The sequence below is a fragment of the Chiloscyllium plagiosum genome, unplaced genomic scaffold (assembly GCF_037043375.1).
Source record: "Chiloscyllium plagiosum isolate Xiang-an unplaced genomic scaffold, Cpla_swu_hap1 HiC_scaffold_25, whole genome shotgun sequence".
Classification (NCBI taxonomy): Eukaryota; Metazoa; Chordata; class Chondrichthyes; order Orectolobiformes; family Hemiscylliidae; genus Chiloscyllium; species Chiloscyllium plagiosum.
Genome location: NW_028270163.1, coordinates 51,263,840 through 51,286,645, shown reverse-complemented (window position 1 = coordinate 51,286,645; position 22,806 = coordinate 51,263,840). Strand labels below are relative to the sequence as shown.

Here is a 22,806-nt window from a genome sequence, read left to right as displayed (position 1 = left end):
GTTAAGTGGTTGAGTATGTTCAAAACTGAGATTGGCAGAATTTTGGGGATGAAAGAAAACAAAGGATAAGAGAATAAGTCAGAGAAGTAGAATCGATATAATTGAATGGTGGAGCCCAAGACTTATCACTGTTTCAACGTATCTTCTTTAAAGTGCAAGGGAACCATATTGATGTTCTGTCCATCATGGATTATTGATGGATATAATCTTGATGGATGTACAACGCCCAGGTGCTCTACCCTCAGGATCGAGACAGCCAAATGTAGGAAGTCTTTTTGACACAAGCTCAATCTGAGCAGAACAGCCAGTTCCATTTAGTCCCATATTGCTGGCTAATCTCAAAGGACTGTCAGTTAGCCGTATTGTTAAATTGCAGTTAACTTGCATCAATACAATGTAAAAGCTCAATTGGTGCCAGTGTAACTTGTGTTGTTTGAAAGCAGAGTGAGACGGTCACTCTCGGGTACACACTACATTCAGCAGCAGAGTGAAGCCACCTCATAGACTATTAGCAGAGAAGGAAACTGTTGTTCATCTGCTGGCTCTTTGAAAAAGATAACTAATTATTCTAACTTCAATGCTGTTTCTTACAAATACTTTCCTTTCAAGTATTGTTCAATTAACTTTGGAAATTAATTATCTGCTCCTCCTCCATTTTAGACGGTACTTCCCAGGTTGTAAGGAAAGGTAAAATTGCTGTCATCGTACCAGACCATAGGGCTGCTATATCTCAGTAGAGAGGGGCGGCGGGGGGGAGACTGATGGTGGTTTAACCTGAGGCAAGGTGAGAGGTTAAGAAGGATAGTCCTTCTTGGTAACCTGAGTGGGCAGAGGAATTGAACCCAAGCTGTTGGTGTCACTCTGCATCACAAACCAGCCTCGTCTCTTTCATCTCTTCAGATCTGTAATAACCTACTCGACTGTAAAAACAAAACTCCCAATAACTCTCCCGCTTCCAGTTCACCATGCACACCTGAATATTTTAAATATGTACCTGCTAATATTCATTTAACCCAACAGTAAGAAAATTGGGCAACCTGTTTCTAGGTGATTCCATCTTTCTGAGCTCCTTCCATATGCTGGGCTAGTGCAATCCTTTGTACCCAGGAGCTACAAGACACGAACAGACCCATCTGTCTTGAACAATTTATAGGACAAGCTGTCTGCAGGTAAATGATCTTCACAAACAGAACTTCAATATCTCCTGGCTGCCACCACCACAGTCATGTCCCCCTTTAAAACTGAATCAAAGCTGATTAATTTGGAAAGAAAGGTCAGTCACAGACTCATGTGGAGATCAGGGAAGCCTAAAAACTGAATGAATTTAGGTTGTTCCAAGACTGACAGCTATAGAAAGCTTAATTACAGTGTTTGAAGCTGCGCTAGATTATATTTAGAAACAAATGTTCTTTTGAACCCAAATGTTGTTCTTGCTATAATGAATGAGTCTGGAACCTGGGTGTAGACTAAGAATTGAATAATACATTCTTCTGAGTAATAGCTACTTTACAGAGCTGATGACATGCAGAGCTGGCCTGAGTTGGATAGAATATTTTGTTCATCAGCATCCACATAATGCACTGATTGAGGGTTCTGGGGTAAAAGCAGGAAAGTGAAGTTGCGGTTTACCAGATAAGCTATGATATCATTGAATGGCAGAATGACTTGATGGGCTGAATGGCCAATCTGCTCCTTTACTTTATGGTCTTACCTGCTGCATTTTTCACTTAGATTCATAGAAAACACAATGACAAGTTTTTTTTTGTCATTTGCCAGTTTGTGTTGTCTAATGTCAGAAAATTTCTGTTGTTGCCTAATTTCTTAAAAAGAGAACTGTAATTCACAAAAACAGACATTACAAAAAAATTGTTTTAATGTCTCTTCAACACACATGCTCCATCTCCTCGATGAAGATCTGTACTTAGAGTCATAGAGTCATAGAACATAGAACATAGAAGAATACAGCGCAGTACTGGCCTTTCGGCCCTTGATGTTGCACCGATCCAAGCCCACCTAACCTACACTAGCCCACTATTCTCCATATGCCTATCCAATGCCCGCTGAAATGCCCATAATGAGGGAGAGTCCACCACTGCTACTGGCAGGGCATTCCATGAACTCACGACTCGCTGAGTAAAGAACCTACCCTTAACATCTGTCCTATACCTACCCCCCCTTAATTTAAAGCTATGTCCCCTTGTAATAGCTGACTCCATACGTGGAAAAAGATTCTCACTGTCGACCCTATCTAAACCCCTAATCATCTTGTACACCTCTATCAAGTCACCTCTAAACCTTCTTTTCTCCAATGAAAACAACCCCAAGTGCCTCATCCTTTCCTCATACGATCTTTCTACCATACCAGGCAACATCCTGGTAAACCTCCTCTGCATCCGTTCCAGTGCCTCCACATCCTTCCTATAGTATGGCAACCAAAACTGCACACAATACTCCAGATGCGGCCGCACCAGAGTCTTATACAACTGCAACATGACCTCAATACTCCGGAACTCAATTCCTCTACCAATAAAAGCCAGTACGCCATATGCCTTCTTCACCGCACTATTTACCTGGGTGGCAACTTTCAAAGATCTGTGTACATGGACACCAAGATCCCTCTGCTCATCCACACTACCAAGTATCCGACCATTAGCCCAGTACCCCATCTTTTTGTTACTCTTACCAAAGTGAATCACCTCACACTTAGCTACATTGAACTCCATTTGCCACCTTTCTGCCCAGTTCTGCAGCTTATCTATATCCCGCTGTAACCTGCCACATACTTCCTCACTGTCTACAACTCCTCCGACTTTCGTATCATCCTCAAACTTGCTCACCCAACCTTCTAATCCCTCCTCCAAGTCATTTATAAAAATGACAAACAGCAATGGTCCCAAAACAGATCCTTGCGGAACACCGCTAGTGACAGCACTCCAAGATGAACCTTTGCTATCAACTACTACCCTCTGTTTTCTTCCAGCCAGCCAACTCCTAATCCAAACCTCCAACTCACCCTCAATGCCATACCTCCGTATTTTTTGCAGTAGTCTACCATGGGGAACCTTATCAAACGCCTTACTAAAATCCATATACACCACATCTACCGCTTTCCCCTCGTCCACCTCCTTAGTCACCTTCTCAAAGAATTCAATAAGGTTTGTGAGGCACGACCTGCCCTTCACAAAACCATGCTGACTATCCTTGATCACATTATACCTATCCAGATGTTCATAAATCCTACCCTTACAATTCTCTCTAAGACTTTGCCCACAACAGAAGTGAGACTCACCAGCCTATAGTTACTAGGGTTATCCCTACTCCCCTTCTTGAACAAGGGAACCACATTTGCTAGCCTCCAATCTTCTGGCACTACTCCTGTAGACAACGAGGACATAAAAATCAAGGCCAATGGCTCTGCAATCTCCTCCCTTGCTTCCCAGAGAATCCTAGGATAAATGCCATCAGGCCCAGGGGACTTATCTATTTTCACCCTTTCCAGAATTTCCAACACCTCTTCTCTACATACCTCAAAGCCATCCATTCTACTTAATTGTGACTCAGTATTCACATTGACAACAATGTCCTGTTCCTGATTGAATTCTGACGAAAAGTATTCATTCAGTGTCTCCCCAATCTCTTCAGCCTCCACACACAACTTCCCACTACTATCCTTGACTGGACCTATTCATACCCTAGTCATTCTTTTATTCCTGGCATACCTATAGAAAGCCTTAGGGTTTTCCCTAATCTTACCAACTAAGGACCTTTCATGTCCCCTCCTTGCTGCTCTTCGCTCTCTATCATAGAGATGTATAGCATGGAAACAGACTCTTCGGTCCAACCCATCCATGCCGACGAAATATTCCAACCCAATCTAGTCCCACCTGCCAGCATCCGGCCCATATCCCTCCAAATCCTTCCTATTCAAATACCCATCCAGATGCATTTTAAGTGTTGCAATTGTACCAGCCTCCACCACTTCCTCTGGCAGCTCATTCCATACCTATACCACCCTCTGTATGAAAAAGTTGCCCCTTAGGTCTCTTTTATATCTTTTCCCTCTCACCCTAAACCTATGCCGTTTAGTTCTGGACTCCCCGACCCCAGGGAAAAGACTTTATCTATTTATCCAATCCATGCCCCTCATGATTTTATAGACCTCTATAAAGTCACCCCTCAGCCTCAGATGCTCCAGAGAAAACAGCACCAGCCTGTTCAATCTCTCCCTATAGCTCAAAACCTCCAACCCTGGCAACATCCTTGTAAATCTTTTCTGAACCCTTTCAAATTTCACAACATCTTTCCAATAGGAAGACCAGAATTGCACGCAATATTCCACAGTTGCCTAGCCAATGTCCTGTACAGCTACAACATGACATCCCAACTCCTGTACTCAATGCTCTGACCAATAAAGAAAAGCATACCAAATGCCTTCTTCACTATCCTATCTGCCTGCGACTCTACTTTCAAGGAGCTATGAACCTGCACTCCAAGGTCTCCTTGTTCAGCAACACTCCCTAGGACCTTACTATTAAGTGTATAAGTCCTGCTAAAATTTGGTTTCCCACAATGTAACACTTCACATTCATCTAAATTAAACTCCATCTGCCACTCCTCGGCCCATTGGTCCAACTGATCAAGATCCCGTTGTAATCTGAGGTAACCTTCTTTGATGGGAGAAAGTGAGGACTGCAGATGCTGGAGACCAGAGCTGAAAAATGTGGTGCTGGAAAAACACAGCAGGCCAGGCAGCATCCAAGGAGCAGGAGAATTGACGTTTCGGGCATAAGCCCTTCTTCAGGAACCTTCTTTGATGTCCACTACACCTCCAATTTTGGTGTCATCTGCAAACTGTACACTGATTAGATGGCTGGATTTGAAAGCACAGTTTTGCAGTTTTAGTAAGGGAGATGTGGACCATTTTTACCAAATATTTGTATAACTTTGCAAAAGTTCCCTAAGAACTCTATGACATAAACAATTATCATTGACTTCAGTAGTTCCTATAATTCCATCATTGTTCCCAAAACATTCCAATGTTAAAAAGAGTCGGAGATTTGCAAATCTGAACAGGGAGAATGTATCTTTCAAAAAGAAATCAGCTTTTATTCTGCATTGAGCATTTGCAAGTTGTATGGAGCTTAAATGATGGCTGTTAACCAAATGTTTGAGGATTATGATGTTTAACATAGGTCTTTGGGAAAATGATAATGAATGCTATTGATAACTTGCTGCAATTCCTTTGTATTCACAAATTAAAATGCACCTCCATGCATCAGTGTCTCGGTAGCTCTGCAACATCTATGCAATTGTAAAGGGAGTTTGACTGTTTCATTGTGTACTGCATTGTCAATTGGCTGACTTATTGTAATAATACTGTAACAGTGTACACGTGAAATCATTAATGTGAGAAATGAAAGCATCCATCAAGCTTTGTATAGCTTGAATGAACCCGAAGTACACAATATCAAAATTCCCCCTTGCCCTCCCATTGATCAGAGGGATGCCAAGAAGCAATGTCAATTTACCTCACATCTCACCAAAAGTAGGAGAACACATTTTTTAAAAATGGGAATATTTCATGAAGAGTTTAAATAGAATAAATGCAGAGAACCTGGGGTTCCCTGTGGCTGATGTGTCTATAATTAATAAGCACAGATTTAAGATGAATGAAAGAAGACCCAGAGGGGTCATAAGGATTATTTCATTTTATTTGCAATGGATGATTAAGATTTTGAATGCATCACCAGTTGAATACAAATTCAATCATTCCCTTCAAAGAGAGTTGAATAAATACTTAAGGAGAAAAATTTCAGGGATATGGAGAAAGAGCAGGGAGAATGGGATTAACTGAACTGCTATTTAAAGAAAGCAATGTGGACTGGACAGGCTGAATGGTGCCCTTTTGTGCTACACTAATCTATGATTCTTCAGTGCTAAATGACTTGACAGGCAAAACTAACTGGGGGATCGGTAGATGGTAGGATTTCAATGCAGCAAAGAGCAAATTACTACAGATACTGGAATCTGTACTGAAAACAAAAAAAATCAATAGTGGGTCAGATAGCATCCATGGAGAGAGAGCAAAATAATGTTTTGAGTCTAACTGACTCTTCATCAGAGCTGATGTGAATTGTGGAGGGGGCAGCATTTATGCAATGTTAGACAGCTTAATAGCACGGTGTAAAGGCAATAATTTCTCTCTCAATGTCAACAAAATGAAGGAGCAAGTCATTGACTTTAGGAACTGGAGTGGAGGATGCCCCTGCACGTATCAATGGTGCTGAGATGGAGGTGGTTGAGACCTTCAAATTCCGAGGAGTAAATATCACAAATGATCTATCCTGTTCCATCCATGTCAACACTACAATCAAGAAAGTGCCTCTACTTCCTCAGAAAACTAAGGAAATTTCACATGTCCACAATGACTCTTACCAATTTTTACAAATGTGCCATAGAAAGATTACTATCCAGATGCATCACAGCTTGGCATGTCAACTGCTCTGCCCAATTTCACAAGAAATTACAGAGAGTTGTGAACACAGCCCAGTCCATTATGAAAACCAGCCTTCCTTCCATTGACTCAATCTACACTTCCCACTGCCTCAAGAAAGCAGCCAATATAAGACAGGATTTGGTGATTAGAGTTGAGCATATTGGTTTGGAAGAGGATGTTCCTGTTTGCCCATCTTTCTTGTTACATGATTTGGAGGATCTTGTAACAGTACCATTGGTGGTGCATTAAGATCCCTAGTGTTGCTTTGTGGTAGCCTGCTGTGGGTAGTTCAAACCTTTGAAGCACATATAGAAGTGCAGCTATCACCATTGTCTGTAATCCATCACCTTAGTATTGAGTTTGAAACATTGGTCTTCAAATGCTCTCATCATCAAATCGTTAAGTTTGAGGTGGCATATTGAAGTTAATGTTGAATTTCAGCATTGATATCCGCTTTCATTATGCAGGGATTTGAAAATTTGGAGAATTCAATTTTAGTAAAGGTCTTTTCCCCAGGGAAGGGGAATTCAAAAATAAGGGAAATATTTTTAAAGGTGAGAGGAGAAAACTTTAAATGGGACCTGATGGGCAACTTTTTCACACAGACAATCGTTCATATGTGGAAATGAACTGTCAGACGCAGTGGTAGATGCAGGTACAATTACAATGTTTAAACAATATTTGGACAGGAACATGAATAGGGAAGGTTTAGAGAGATATGGGCCAAATGCAGGTAAATGAGACTAATTTAGTTTGGGAAACTTAGTCAGCATGGACAAGTTCGAGGCAAAGGGGTTTGTTTCCGTGCTGTATAACTGTATAACTCTGATCACAGATCCCTCCCACTCCAGTTATACTCTCTTTCATCAGAAGGAAGATACAAAAGTTTGAAGACACTTATCAACAGAAACAGCTTCTTCCCCACTGTTATCAGACTTCTCATGTGTTAGAGTTGATCTTTCTCTGCACCTTCTCTGTAGCTATAACAGTATATTTTTGCATTCTGTTCTATTACCCTGATGTACTTGTGTAAGGCAATGATTTGTCTGGTTAGCACACAAAACAATACTTTTCACTGTATCTTGGTACATGTGACAATAATAAATCAAATGCGTGCATAAGAGGTACAGTTAGTAAGTTTGCAGACACCAAAATTGAAGGTATAGTGGACAGTGAAGAGAGTTACCTCAGATTACAACAGGATCTTGACTGATGGGCCTATGGGCTGAGAAGTGGCAGATGGAGTTTAATTCAGATAAATGCAAGGTGCTGGATTTTGGGAAAGCAAATCAGAGCAGGACTTATACACTTCATGGTAAGGTCCTGGGGAGTGTTGCTGAACAAAGAGACCTTAGAGTCCAGGTTCATAGCTCTTTGAAAGTGGAGTCGCAAGTAGATAGGATAGTGAAGAAGGCATTTGGTATGCTTTTCTTTATTGGTCAGAGTATTGAGTACAGGAGTTAGGAGGTCATGTTGCGGCTGTACAGGACATTGGTTAGGCCACTGTTGGAATATTGCATGCAATTCTGGTCTCCTTCCTATCAGAAAGATGTTGTGAAACTTGAAAGGGTTCAGAAAAGATTTACAAGGATGTTGCCAGGGTTGGAGGATTTGAGCTTTAGGGAGAGGCTGAACAGGCTGGGGCTGTTTTCCCTGGAGCGTCTGAGGCTGAGGGGTGACCTTATAGAGGTTTACAAAATTATGAGGGGTATGGATAGGGTAAATAGGCAAAGTCTTTTCCCTGGGGTCGGGGAGTCCAGAACTAGAGGGCATAGGTTTAGGGTGAGAGGGGAAGATATAAAAGAGACCTAAGGGGCAACTTTTGCACGCAGAGGGTGGTACGTGTATGGAATGAGCTGCCAGAGAACAATTGCAACATCTAAGAGGCATTTGGATGGGTATATGAATAGGAAGGGTTTGGAGGGATATGGGCCAGGTGCTGGCAGGTGTGACTAGATTGGGTTGGGATATCTGGTCAGCATGGACGGGTTAGATCGAAGGGTCTGTTTCCATGCTGTACATCTCTATGACTCTATAAATCAAAGATTTCAATGAATGGTGGAACAGGTTCAAGGGGCTGAATGGCCTACTCCTGTTGCTATGTTCCTATGTAGACTCAGTTTATTCAGTATCGTAGCACAACCTTCGCATCCTGGGGACAAATCGCATGAACATTCGTTGTACTGATTCCAATTCACTTATATCCCTCCCTAAATATGGAGACCAGAATTGAATACAATATTCCAGGCATGGGTCTCACTAAAACCCTGGACATTAGAAGCAAGACTTTTTTTATCCTTCTACTCCAATCCCCTTGCATGAAAGACCAACATGGCAGTTGTTTCCTTAATCTCCAAACTGTTGGCATGTTGTCCTTCTGGTTCTTTGTACAAGTTCAGCTAAGTCTCTCTGATCATCATTATTTCAAAGTTCAATGTCTTAAGAACTGAAGCAGTATTTTACCCTGATGATGCAATCTCCACTATGGAATCCCAGTATTAATCTGGACGTGATACAGAAAAATTCTCCCTTCACAAACACTACTGCGTTTTTACCAGCCCTTCTTTAAACCCAATAAAGGAAAACATTAGTAATGATGTTACAATAATAGCAGTGCATGAAACTCTTGCTGGACTCCTTCTAATATTGACCTCAAAAACAGCACAATTATAACTGTTTTAAATTTTAAAACCTAGGACAGCATCAGGTGAAAGCAATCCCAAACTCAAACCCAGATTCTATTACTATTTCTAAATGACTTAAAACCTTGTCATTTTTTGGTTGGATGCTGTATTCATTATTCTAAATAAAAACCTTTGATCTGGACAGTAACTTTGTGGATCCTCCCAGGTGTTTATTCCACATATTTATAACAGTGTGCATAAACCAGTTGACTTTGACCTGTTTAGGTAATGACTTTGTAAGTATTTCATGACACAGATCATTCACCCTTTCTTGTCTGTACATGTCAAGCGAGACACATCTAGCCTAATTCTGCTTTCCAGCTCTTGATCAGTAGCTCTGAAGGTTATATAGGTCAAGTGTATATCCAAGTTTTTTGGGATGAAGGTTTCTGCCTCTAACAGTGAGTTCCAGAACTCCGCTACCTTCCAGGTGAAAATAATTCTCCTTCAGACAGGCAGCCTTCGAGTCTTTCAGAAGAGAAAGAGGCCCTTCAGCCTATCATGGCTGTACTCATCATCAAACACCTATCTATTCTAATCCCATTTTCCAGCACTTGGCACACAGTTATGTATGCTACGGAGATTCAAGTAATCTTCTAAATACTTCTTAAATGTAGTAATGGTTCCTGTCTCTACCACCCTTTCAGAAGTAAATTACAGATACTCACCAACCTCTGAGTGAAAAACATCTTTCTTAAATCCTCTCCAACCCCTTTCCCTTTAGCTTAAATCTAATAAGTCAATAATTGTTGTTTCTTCCTAATTGGCCTATCTATGTCCCTGATTTTGTACACATCAGTAGGGTACCCCTCGGCCTTCTCTGCTCTAAGGAAAGCAAACCTAATTGATCTAGTATCTCTTCATAGCTGAATCACTCCAGACCAGGCAACATCCTGGTGAATCTCCTCTACGCCTTCTCCTGTACAATCATACTCTTCCTATAATGTAGTGATTAGATCCACACACAGAATTCCAGCTGTGGCCTAACTAATGTCTTATGCAGCTCCATCATAACTTCTTAGCTCTTGGACTCAATGCCCTGATTAATAAAGGCTATATCCTATATTCCTTCTTATCCACCTGCCCTGTTGCCCTCATGAATCCATGGGCATGCACACCAAGATCCCTCTGATTCTCTGTATATCACAGGATCCCACACTTCATTGAGTACTCAGTTGTCTTGTTTGTCCTCCCTGAATGAATCACCTTACATTTTTCAGAATTAAATTCCATTTTTTCTACTGTTCTGCTCATCTGACCAGGCTATCTATATCATCCTGGAGTCTCAAGTTTCCTGCTCGCTATTACCCACTACACCAATGTTTGTGTAAAAACCAAAAGTATTCTGTGGAAGGGTCACTGGACCTGAATCATTAACTCTGATTTCTCTCCACAGATGCTGCCAGCCCTCTGAGCTTTTCCAGCAATTTCTATTTTTGACACCAATGTCTGTGTCATCTATGAACTTTAGGAGAATTGACTTTTCGAGCATAAGCAGGAATGGGCTTACACTCGAAATGTCGATTCTCCTGCTCCTTGGATGCTGCCTGATCTGCTGTGCTTTTCCAGCGCCACACTGTTCGATTCTGATCTCCAGCATCTGCAGTGCTCACTTTCTCCTCATCTATGAACTTGTTGTTTAAATCTCCTACCTTCATGTCTAGACAATTCAGGAATATGGAAACAGAACTGGAGTAGGATGAATAGTCAGAAATCCAGCATCTACAGTGCTTACTTTCTCCTAATTGAGTAGTCAAAAATGCCAATATTCAATCAAGTACCAAAATTGGGCTGGACAGTGATTTTCTAAATTGAAACCTCTTTGAAATGCGTTACAATATATCTTTCCCAACTCAAACTTCTCTTCCTCCCTTTCGGAACCAGGGACTGTCACTTTTGACCAGCTCATTCTCCTTAATTTGCTTAAAATCTCTTAGTAGATTTCCTTTGCATTGCAAGGCTGCCACCAACAACAACATGATAATGACCAGAAACTCTGTTTCCAGTGATACTGACCGAGGGGACTTCTCCTCAATGGATCTGTGAGACCAGCTACGAGAGCAAACCAGGTCTGGGTTTAACACAGTCCACCGGGAGTGTCAGCCTCGATTTTTATGTTTGTGTGGGACTTGAACCCACAACTTTCTGACTCAGAGATGGGAGAACGACTAACTGAGCTTGGAGCTGACGTCGAGATGCGGGGGAGGAAAAATGTATGAGTCTGATCAAACGTGAAAATGCAGCAAATTTCTCCGAAACGTCGCTCCCTCCAACGGTGTGCATTTCAATGACGCTTCCAGCTTCGATTGCTTTACTATTCCAGAGGCATCTATGAGCGAGATTGCATTTAATCCGAGGACTGCGAGGTGGGGTCTACCCAAAACTGAAATGTAACTGCCCACGCACAGATCACCAGCAGCACTGTCTCAGAGAGACAACTGGGAAGCGTGGCTCACCAGGGTCAACGAGACTGCAAAGAACATTTCATTCCCAGTAACCAGTCTTTTTTTTAATACCTGCACTCACTTTAATGTCTTCGCCTCCAGTGAACCATTTCCAGTCCAGAATTGAAGATGGGTTACTGGACCTGAAATGTTGACTCTGGCTTTCTCTCCACAGACCCGCATAGTTTCTCCAACAATTCTTCTTTTAATGCCTGCACTCTTAATGTTCACTGACAAATTGACTGCTGGAATACTGCTTATTTAGAAATCATGAAATTGACAGGGTAAACCAAAATAAAAACAGGGAGTACTGGAGAAATTCAGCAGCTCTGGCAACGTCTGTAGAGAGAGAAAACAGAGTTAACGTTTCCAGTCTATATGACTTTTTTTTCAGAAACCCTCCGTTCCGTTCATAATGGACTCGAAACGTTAATTCTGTTCCCCTGTCCACAGACGCTGCCAGACCTGCTGAGCTTTTGCAACATGCTCTGTTTTTATTTGGGATCCCCAGCATCCGCAGAACCTTATTTTGTTTAATGAGCACAGAGAGGCAAAATGGAAAATGCTGAAAATAGAAGACTGTGACAAAGAATGGGAATTAGGTAAAGGGATGAGAGAGTACATGCTTAAGTGAGATTTGTGGAAATGTCCCGTGTTAAATATTGATCGTTATTGCTTAATTTGTCGTTTTAGCATAGGCAATACACTACTGCTGAGCTCGACAGTCTGATTGAGGAATGTTTTAAGTACGAGGTGTGCCAGTCACTCTCAGTAAAGCTAATTCTACGAAAGCGGATAAGCGACCGACAAGTCTCCGACTGCTTTAAATCCCGATGTGACCCAAACATGCTCTGCCTGCTTGTTTTTTAAATTGTCGATTGGTTCCATCAAGATGATTTTACTTAAGTTTGTCTTAAACGGGCGATACTGAGCTATGCAAGAGACGCAGGGAAGCATTTTGCAAAAAAAAATTAAAATGCATCTTCTGAAACGTCTCATGATTTCAGCACAAAATTCACAGGGCAAACGAAAAATTAAGTAGATGGTGAATGCCAGGCTGGTGCAGAGATCGCACAGTTCGCGTTCTGCATCAGTGAGTTGAATACATGCAGACCGCTAACTGCTCTAGTGCAGGACTGAAATCTGTTGCTCATTCTCATGTAGGCGAACTGGGCTAACATAAATAAACAAACCCTAAATAATACGGGCACGTGTGTATGTGGGAGAGAGACGTTTATACCCATATGCCCAAATTTCACTATTCATAACATTAATTTGCACTTCAAAGAGGAGGAAAGCTCCAATCTCCAATTTTTCCTTCACGGATCCAAGATCTTAGCTTTACAAAATTGTCTCACTAAATACGAAACGGCTGAGCAGGACTGGTACAGCTATTAATACAACAAAAAAATACAAATTCTCCCTTACCTTACGCAGGAAAGCCATTCGAGGCCGGTATTGTTGCCCTTGATTGAAGTTTCTGATGGTCATGTTTGTCTCTCTCTCAGGTTACAATGTCTCAAGCTTTCAGAACGAACTGTATCCAACTGATGCTCGGAGAAGGGCCACTGCGCAGACTCGCCCTCACCCGCCACACGCCACCCCCGGCTGCCAAGGCAACGGGCGGCGCGCGCCGGGGAGTCTGCGCACCAGCGAGAGGCCCGGCCCGGCACCATGCGCAGTCCCGCCGGCGACGGAGCAAAAGGCAACAACAACTTGCTGAATTTAAGGGGAGATGAGGGTTCAAGGGTCATTGTCACAGGGCTAGTCATCAGACCACAGTCTCACATTACGGGGTATGGCAGATGAAGGTTGAATTCAAAGAAAAAAACTCGAGTTTTAACTTCATTTGTGAGATTTGGGTGTCGCTGACGAGACCAGCATTTATTGCCCATCCCTAGTTACCCTTGAGAGGGTGGTGGTGAGCTGCCTTCTTTAACCACTGCAGTACTGTAGTGATCTGCGCATATTAGAATCCTCACAGCTAACTGGAAAGAAACTTTAGAACCTTGACCCAACCACACTTCAAGAATGGTGATAGATTTCCAAGTCGGGGTGATGAATGGCTGAGAGGGGATCTTGCAATTTTTGTTCCCATGCATCTGCTGCCAATTTCCTTCTATATGGCAGTGGTTATAGGTCTGGAGGGTGCTGTCGAAGGATCTTTGTGAATTTCTGCAGTTCATCTTGTAGATAGTACACTCTGCTGCTACTGAGCATCGGTGGTGAGGGAGTGGATTCTTCTGGATACAGTGCCAATCAAGCAGGCTGCTTTGTCCTGGATAGTGACAAGCTTCTTGAGTGTTGTTAGAGTAGCACTCATCCAGACAAGTGAGGAATATTCCATTACACTCTTGACTAGTGCCTTGTTGATGGTGAACAGGCTTTGAAAAATCATGAGGTGAGTTACTCAGTGCAGGATTCCTAGCCTCTAATCTGCTGTTGTGTTCACCATATTCGTATAACTAGTTCAGTCCAGCTTCTATTAATGGTAAACCCCAGGATATTGGTAGTAGTGGATTCGGTGATGATAATGGAATAGGACAATGGTTTGATTTTCTCTAAGAGATAGCCATTGCCTAGCATTAATGTGATATGACTGTTACTTGCCACTTATCAGTCAAGCCTGAATGTTGTCCAGGTCTTGCTGCAATTGCACATAGATTGCTTTTACTTTGAACTTTATGATAGAGGAAAGGTCATTGACGAAGCACTTGAAGATGGATGGCCCAGGGACACTACCTTGAGTAACACATGTAGAGGTATCCTGGAGCTGAGATGACTGATCACTAACAACCACAACCATCTCCCTACGTGCCAGGTATGACTTCAACCAGTGAGAGTTCACCTTTGACTCCCCTTAATTCCAGTTTTGATAGGGTTCCTTGGTGTTACACTTGGTCAAATGTGGCCTTAATGTTAAGGCCAGTCACTCTTACCTCACCTGTGGAATTCAGCTCTATGTTTTGTGTAAAACTGTAATGAGGTCAAGAGCTGAATGGCCTAATGATAAACATGTTACCAGTCTTGAGTGTTGTAATGTCTGGTTTATTAATGTCCTTTAGGGAAGGGAGCCTGCTGTCTTTACCTGGTCTGGCCTACATATGATTCCAGACCCATAATGTGGTTGACTGTTTACTGTCTTCTGGACAATAATGCTGGCCTAACTATGATATGCACATACCGTGAACGTGTAAAGAAATAGTTTCAGACCCCACAACTAGACCGAATCACAGCCCTACTCAAAAAACTTCAGAAATCTGGACAAGTAAATTAGACTGACTTCCAAAAAATGAAACCAGACGGACCCAACACACCACGCTTCTACTGGATTACCCAAAATTCACAAACCAGGAGCCCCCCTCAGACCCATAGTCTCACTGCCTGGAACACCAACTTACATATTGGCCAAGGAGCTACACGAAAGACTAAAACACTGAGTAGAAGTCTCACGCCACTCCATCCGCTCCATTGTCCTATTCCATTATCATCACCGAATCCTGCAGACCATCAAAGATACTAAGATAGAAGAGGATGAAATAATGGTCTCCTTTGATGTAACAGCCCTGTTTACTTCAATCAACATTAACCTGGCCAAGGAAATACTGACTACACTATTAGGAGACCCAAAGACACATACACCAAACACAACTAACTTCATTAACAAGGAGAATATCATCAAGCTAGTGGACCTATGCCTTACCACCCACTTCACCTTCAACAACAAAACTTACAGACAAACCAATGGAACACCCATGGGATCTCTGATATCAGGGTTCTTAGCAGAGGCAGTAATCCAGAGACTTGAGCAAACAGCTCTGCCAACCATCACTAAATGAAACAAGTTAGAGGAAACCTTCAAAACCATCAATAATACCCTTACTAGCATAAAATTCACTAAAGAGGAGGAAAACAACAACAAATTGCCATTCTTAGATGTCACAGTAGAGCGAACAGCCAATGGGGAACTTCAAACAAGCGTCTACAGAAAAATAACACATACAGACCAAATACTGAACTACAGAAGCAATCATCCCAACACTCACAAACAAAGCTGCATCAGAACATTATTTCAATGAGCCAACACACACTGCAGCACAGACGAACTACGCAGAGCAAAGGAAAATCACCTATACTGTGTATTCAAAAAGAATGGATACCCAATGAACACAGTCCGCCGATTTCTCAGCAACAAACCAAAACAAGCAAACAAAACACGTCCAGAAACCCTAGCCACTCTCCCCTATATCAAAGACATCTCGGAAATGACTGCCAGACTACTCAGACCCCTTGGCATCATGGTATACCACAAACCCACCAACACACTAAAACAGCAGCTAATGATCTTCAAAGACTCTATACAGACAATGAGCAAAACTAACGTCATTTACAAAATACCGTGGAAGGATTGTAACAAACACTACATTGGACAAACAGGCAGAAAACTAGCCACCAAGATACATGAACACCAACTAGCCACAAAAAGACATGACCCTCTCTCACATACGGATGAGGAAGGACACCACTTCGACTGGGTCAATAAATCCATCCCAGGACAAGAGGAAACAAACGCACGAGAATTCCAATAAGCATGGCATTCCAATGGAAACTCTTATCAACAAACACATCGAGTTAGACCCCATCTATCACCCCCTGAGAAAAGGAATAGGAAGTGACTTCACCACAGGAAATAACTTCACCAAAGAAACCCAAACATATAAATAGAAAGCAGGAATTTTCAGCATTGCCTCGCATGAGGTCCACTGAAGATGTTAATGAAAGGTAATGAAACATCTGGAACTGAACCTTTCAGCTCAGCGAGCAAACCTACATCAAAATAGTTTCAGTGCAGAGGGAGGCCACTCAGCCCTTTGTACATGTGCCACTTTCTAAATGAACAATTGACTGATTGCCTTTCTTCCCCCTCCACACTCACTTTCCCTTTGCAACCCTGCAAATTATTCCTTTCCAAACAACTATTGAATGCTTTGACTGAGCTTGCCTTCATTCCAGATCTTAACCATTTGAGGTGTGTGAAAATGCTTTTCATCCTTCATATCACTTTTAATTTTACTTCCTTTTTCAATTATTTTAAATTTGCCCTATCATTCTTGGTATTAAATACCAGGAAAATCTGTTGACCCTGTGTAGTTCATGTAAATTGCACAGGACATGCACCTATTATGAAAATGTCTGAATGGAAAATGAAGGAGGGAAACCTTGCCAAGTATATAGACCTATAATGCAATAAACTCAGATGTCCCAATGGTGCATACCAAATAAAATATTGACACTCAGCCACATGGAGAGGAATTAAGACAATTGACTCATTGCTAGACTTTACGGAGAGTTAGAGGTTAGAAACAGTGTCGTCAATAGATATTTTTCAGAGGTTGGTTTTTGGTGAAGTTCCCATATGTTCATGAGCTCGATCTTGGTGCAGGGACAAAGTTTGCAGATGACATGAAACAAGGGACAATTGTAAGGTGTGAGGAGGATGGTGTGGAACTGAGGAAGGACATTGACATGTTAGTGGTTGGGTGGTTAGGTGACAGATGAGATTCAATGCACAGAAGTGTGAAATATTGCACTTGATAGGAAGAATACTGAAGGACCGTATAAATTGGAGGTAAAATTCTAAAGTGGTGCAGGAATGGATACACTCATGGCCATCATTGCATAGATTTTGAAGATGGCAACACAGGTAGAGAGATGAGGTAAAAACAAGGACTGCAGATGCTGGTAGAGAGATGAGTTATAAAGCATACAGTGTCCTTGACTTTATTAATGGTTGCATAGAACATAAGAGCAAGGAGATGATGTTGAACCTGTAGAAACCACTTAGACTTCAGTAGAAATATTGTATACAGTTCTGGGTGCCACATTTTGGAAAGATGTGAATCCATTGGTGACAGTTCAGAAGCGATATACAAAAAGGTTCCAGGGATGAGAACCTGAAGTTATGAGAATAGATTGAAAAAGTTGGGACTGTCTTCCTTGGAATAAAAACAGCGGAGAGCAGATTTGATAGAGGTTTTAAAAATCATGAGCCTGCTGGATAGAGTAGACAGAAAAAGCTGTTTTCACTCTTAAAAGGAACAAGAGTGAGAGGGATAGATACATAGTAATGTGCAAAAGAAGCAAGGGCGATGTGAGAAAGAACTTTTTCACACAGTGAGTATTTAGGGTGTGGAAATGTGATGGAGACAGGTTCAATTGAGACATTCAGTAAAGCATTGGATGATTATTTGAATATAAATAGTGTGCAAAGTTATGTAGAAAAGACAGGAGATGAACAGTAGATAATCATTCCTGATGAAGGGCTCCTGCCTGAAACGTCGATTTTCCTGCTCCTCAGATGCTGCCTAACCTACTATGCATTTCCAGCACCACTCTAATCTTGACTAGATAATCATGTTTGATTGAAGAGCTGGTGTAGGCACAATCTGTCAAATAACCTCTGCATCGTAACAATTTTGTGATTCTGAGAACTCTACATAGAACGTATAATCTGAAGAGTGACAGTCAGTCCTGCACTGAATCTATTCCAGTAATCATCGGGCCAGTTACCTTGCACTGTCTGTTAATCAGAGCACCCCAAAAGTATGCAATCCACACTCTAATTCACATCAAGTCCCATTCATTCATCAGACTTGTGTTTGCTGACCTATATTAGCTTCTGGTCCAGTAGTGTTGCAATTTTAAAGTTTGAATCTGCTTATAAATCCCATTTTCTGGATTAGTGGTGCTGGAATCAGAATCTGGTTTCCAGCATCTGCAGTCATTGTTTTTCCCCTTATAAATCCCATTGTCTCACTCTCCTCTCTCTGGAACCACCTCCAGCCTCTAAGATCCCTATTTTCCTTTAATTCTATCCTCATGTTTGCCTCCGTTTTCGTTGTTAATATATTAGGACCCATGCCTTCAACTGTGTCTGGAATTTCTTTCCTAAAACTCTCCAGGTCTCTCTTTAAGACTCTTCTCCTGTAGAACAGTCAGTGGTTAGCACCGTGGCCTCACAGCGCCAGGAAGCCGGGTTCAATTCTACCCTCAGGCAACTATTTATGTGGAGTTTGCACATTCTCCATGTGTCTGTGTGGGTTTCCTCCCACAGTCCAAAGATATGCAGGTTAGGTAGATTGTCTATGCTAAATTGTCCCGTTGTGTCCAGGGATGTGTAGATTAGATGGATTAGCCATGGGATATGCAGAGTTACTGGGATAGGGTAGGGGCTGTTTCTGGGTGGAGTGCTCTTTGGAAGGTAATTGTGGAGTCAATGGGCCAAACGGACTGCTTCCACAGTGTAGGGTTCTGTCTGGTGTAGTGCTAATGTCACTAGATTAGTAATCTAGAATCCCAAACTAATATTCTGGGACATGGTTCAAATCCCACCATGGCAGATTTGAACTAATAAAAATGATGATCATCATAACAACCTATCTTGGGCATCCAGGTGACTGAAGACCCACAGCAATGTAGTTGACTCCAAACTGTCCTATGGACAATTGAGGATAATCTATAAATGCTGGTCAGGCCAGTAATGCTCACGACCCATGAAGAACCTTATTATATAAAAAACAATTTGCGACATGGAAACAGGTTATTAGGAGAAAGTGAGGTCTGCAGATGCTGGAGATCAGAGCTGGAAATGTGTTGCTGGAAAAGCGCAGCAGGTCAGGCAGCATCCAGGGAACAGGAGAATCGACGTTTCGGGCATAAGCCCTTCTTCAGGAATGAGGAAAGTTTGTCCAGCAGGCTAAGATAAAAGGTAGGGAGGAGGGACTTGGGAGAGGGGCGTCGGAAATGTGATAGGTGGAAAGAGGTCAAGGTGAGGGTGATAGGTCAGACTGGGGTGGGGGCGGAGAGGTCGGGAAGAAGATCTCAGGTTAGGAAGGCGGTGCTGAATTTGATGGATTTGACTGAGACAGGGTGGGGGGAGGGGAAATGAGGAAACTGGTGAAATCCGAGTTCATCCCTTGTGGTTGGAGGGTTCCTAGCCGGAAGATGAGGCGTTCTTCCTCCAACCGTCGTTTTGTTGTGGTCTGACGATGGAGGAGTCCAAAGACCTGCATATCCTTGGTGGAGTGGGAGGGGGAATTGAAATGTTGAGCTACAGGGTGGTTGGGTTGGTTGGTCCGGGTGTCCCAGAGGTGTTCTCTGAAACGCTCCGCAAGTCGCCAGCCTGTCTCCCCAATATAGAGGAGGCCACATCGGGTGCAGAGGATGCAATAGATGATATGTGTGGAGGTGCAGGTGAATCTGTGGCGGATATGGAAGTTTCCTTTGGGGCCTTGGAGGGAGGTGAGGGGGGAGGTGTGGGTGCAAGTCTTGCACCTCCTGCGGTTGCAGGGGAAGGTGCCGGGGGTGGAGGTTGGGTTGGTGGGGGGTGTGGATCTGACGAGGGAGTCACGGAGGGAGTGGTCTTTACGGAATGCTGATAGGGGAGGGGAGGGAAATATATCCTTGGTGGTGGGGTCCGTTTGGAGGTAGCGGAAATGACGGCGGATGATGCGCTGTACATGGAGATTGGTGGGGTGGTAGGTGAGGACCAGTGGGGTTCTGTCCTGGTGGCGGTTGGAAGGGCGGGATTCAAGGGCGGAGGAGCGGGAAGTGGAAGAGATGCGGTGGAGGGCATCGTCGACCACGTCGGGGGGGAAATTGCGGTCCTTGAAGAAGGAGGCCATCTGGGTTGTGCGTTTTTGGAACTGGTCCTCCTGGGAGCAGATGCGGCGGAGTCGAAGGAATTGGGAGAATGGGATGGCGTTTTTACAGGGGGCAGGATGGGAGGAGGTGTAATCCAGGTAGCTGTGGGAGTCGGTCGGTTTGTAGTAGATGTGTAAACAGGTTATTAGACCCATCAGAGCCATGCTCCACATAAGCCTTCTCCCTATCAACATATCCAAACATTTCTTCTATGTCACTTTTTCATACTCTATTCATGTTCTTCAGTACCACCATTCTTAAAACCCTCTTCCCATAATTTACATTGAAATGTTAATATTTATATTAAGAATCTTTCTTGAAAATCAAACCAATTTAGTTGGAAAATGGAAAATCATAATGAGCCATAATGACAAATGTTGTTACAAAATGGAATAGTTTTTAATCCATTGAACTGTTTATCATAAACAAATGCAGGCATTGTAAGGAACAGCTATTTATAAATCTGACTTTGAGAAACATACCAGCAGTAAAAGACGAGAGTCTTAAGATTCTCAGACCAACCTGGTAGCAATTGTTCAAATGCTAACACATAAAGTATTAATTTATTTATCAGTTATAGGCCTTATTACGATATTTATAGCACTTTATTTCTGTACAAAAAAAATCAATGATAATCATCAATACAATCAATTGTGACCAGGCAGGTGTGTCCTCATGTTCTTTGACTAATCCCTTAATTGGTTGCAGTGATTTTAACGCCGGAACCTTATACAATCCATGAAGGATATGTTCACTCTTGATGGTAATGTAACAAGGAAATGACAATTTTCAGCAGATGAGACACAAGAATAATGGTTCCTGGGGGGATAGTGACTGATGCCAAGCACAACTAATGAATTTCTGAATGTCAAAATTTCAAACTTGATGTATTTGTCCCCATGGGCTTCTTACTGTCATCTTACTCTGAAGGACATGATGTGCAGAATCATAAATAACAACCAATAAAATACTGCGCAGGTTTTCCACAGTTATACCTTTGAAACAAGTTAGCCTGTTTCAGACTACTCAGCAGTAAATCCTTTCAAGTTATAAATGGATCTGCAAAGCTCAAATACAACTATGTATTCAATGAAATGCCTTCAAAATAGTTTGACATTTCCTTTTCCCACCCATCATCAACATTAACAGTATTCCTTATTAATTACCCCTCATTTCAAAGTCCAGTTTTAGAAAGGAACGCTCGCAGCAGAGCTTAACTCTAATGGGATTTGAACCAACAAATCCTGATTAAAGTTTAACAGTATTCATTGCATCACCAATCCAATTGCATTGACTAACTAAAACGAAACAGGAACAGAGTGCGAAAGAAACCATCTCACAGTACTGATCATTGCAACTGCTTTGTTCGATTTCCATCACATTAACTGGGCAAATTGTGGTAATGTAAGAAATGGGAATCAGCAATTTGGAAGAGAAAGAGAGTGAAATGAAAGATGTATGCTTTGAAGCAAGGCAAGAGATTATCACTGAGGTTGGGCATGGATTTGAACTAGGAAGGAAGACACATAGTTCTTGGAAGAGTACAGCAACATCTTGCTTTTAGTGGTAGAAATGTCTCAAAACACTTGACAGGGCTGATAATCAAACCAAACTCGGAACCTGGCACATGAGGAGGAGCCAAAGAGGTACATTTGAAGGAATGTCTTAAATGAGTAGAGAAAACTTGAAGAAGTTTAAGCAGGGAATTTCAGTGCTTAGAGTCTAGGCAGTTGAAAGCATGGTGGAATAATTATAATTCAGGAAGGTCAAGAGGCAAATCCCTCCCACACAAATCTCTCCACATCCGCTGCTCACAAATCCCCCATCCCTCCCAACAAATCACTCCTCCAATAAATCCCACCACCACAAATCCCCCATTCACACAAATCCCCCTCATGTCCTCCCACACAAATCTTCCCACATCCAACCTCCACCACAAATCCCTCCTCCATATCTCCCGTCCATAGATCCTCCCCACATTCCCAACAAATCCCTCCCACACAAATCTCCCCACATCCCTCACACATTCTCTCCCTGCCAAATCCCCCCCACATCACCCCTCCACAAATTCCCCCACAATTACCCCAAACAACTCCCCCCCACAAATCCCTTCCCCACAACTCCCACAAATCCTGCACCAATAAATCTCTCCCCCACAAATCCATCCCCAATAAATCCTTCCCCCAAAAAAGCACCCCACACAAACCCCCTCTACAAATCTCCCCCCACAAATCCCTCTACTACAAATCCTCCCTCCACAAATGCCCCCACTCAAATCTCCACCCCTCCACAAATCCCTGCCCCTACAAGCCCCTCTCACAAATCTCTCCCATATCCCTCCACACAAATCTTCTGTCCACACAAATTCTCCACAAATCTCACCCACACAACCCTCCTCCACGTTCCCCTCCATAAATCCCCCCAACAAACTAGTGGGCATAGGTTTAGGGTGAGAGGGGAAAGATATAAAAGAGACCTA

The 22,806-nt window shown here is 42.5% G+C and overlaps 1 protein-coding gene across 2 annotated transcripts in view; it reads right to left on the bottom strand.

Annotated features, from left to right (window-relative positions):
• The window catches only part of rgs9b (regulator of G protein signaling 9b), a 92,685-nt gene extending 79,503 nt beyond the window's left edge, over positions 1-13,182 (bottom strand). For both annotated transcript variants that reach the window (XM_043715031.2, XM_088000724.1), the window contains exon 1: positions 13,053-13,182. In XM_043715031.2, the coding sequence (XP_043570966.1) occupies positions 13,053-13,115 (63 nt within the window). In that variant the 5' untranslated portion in view covers positions 13,116-13,182. The remainder of the gene's footprint in view (positions 1-13,052) is intronic.
• Between the last annotated feature and the right edge of the window lie 9,624 nt (positions 13,183-22,806).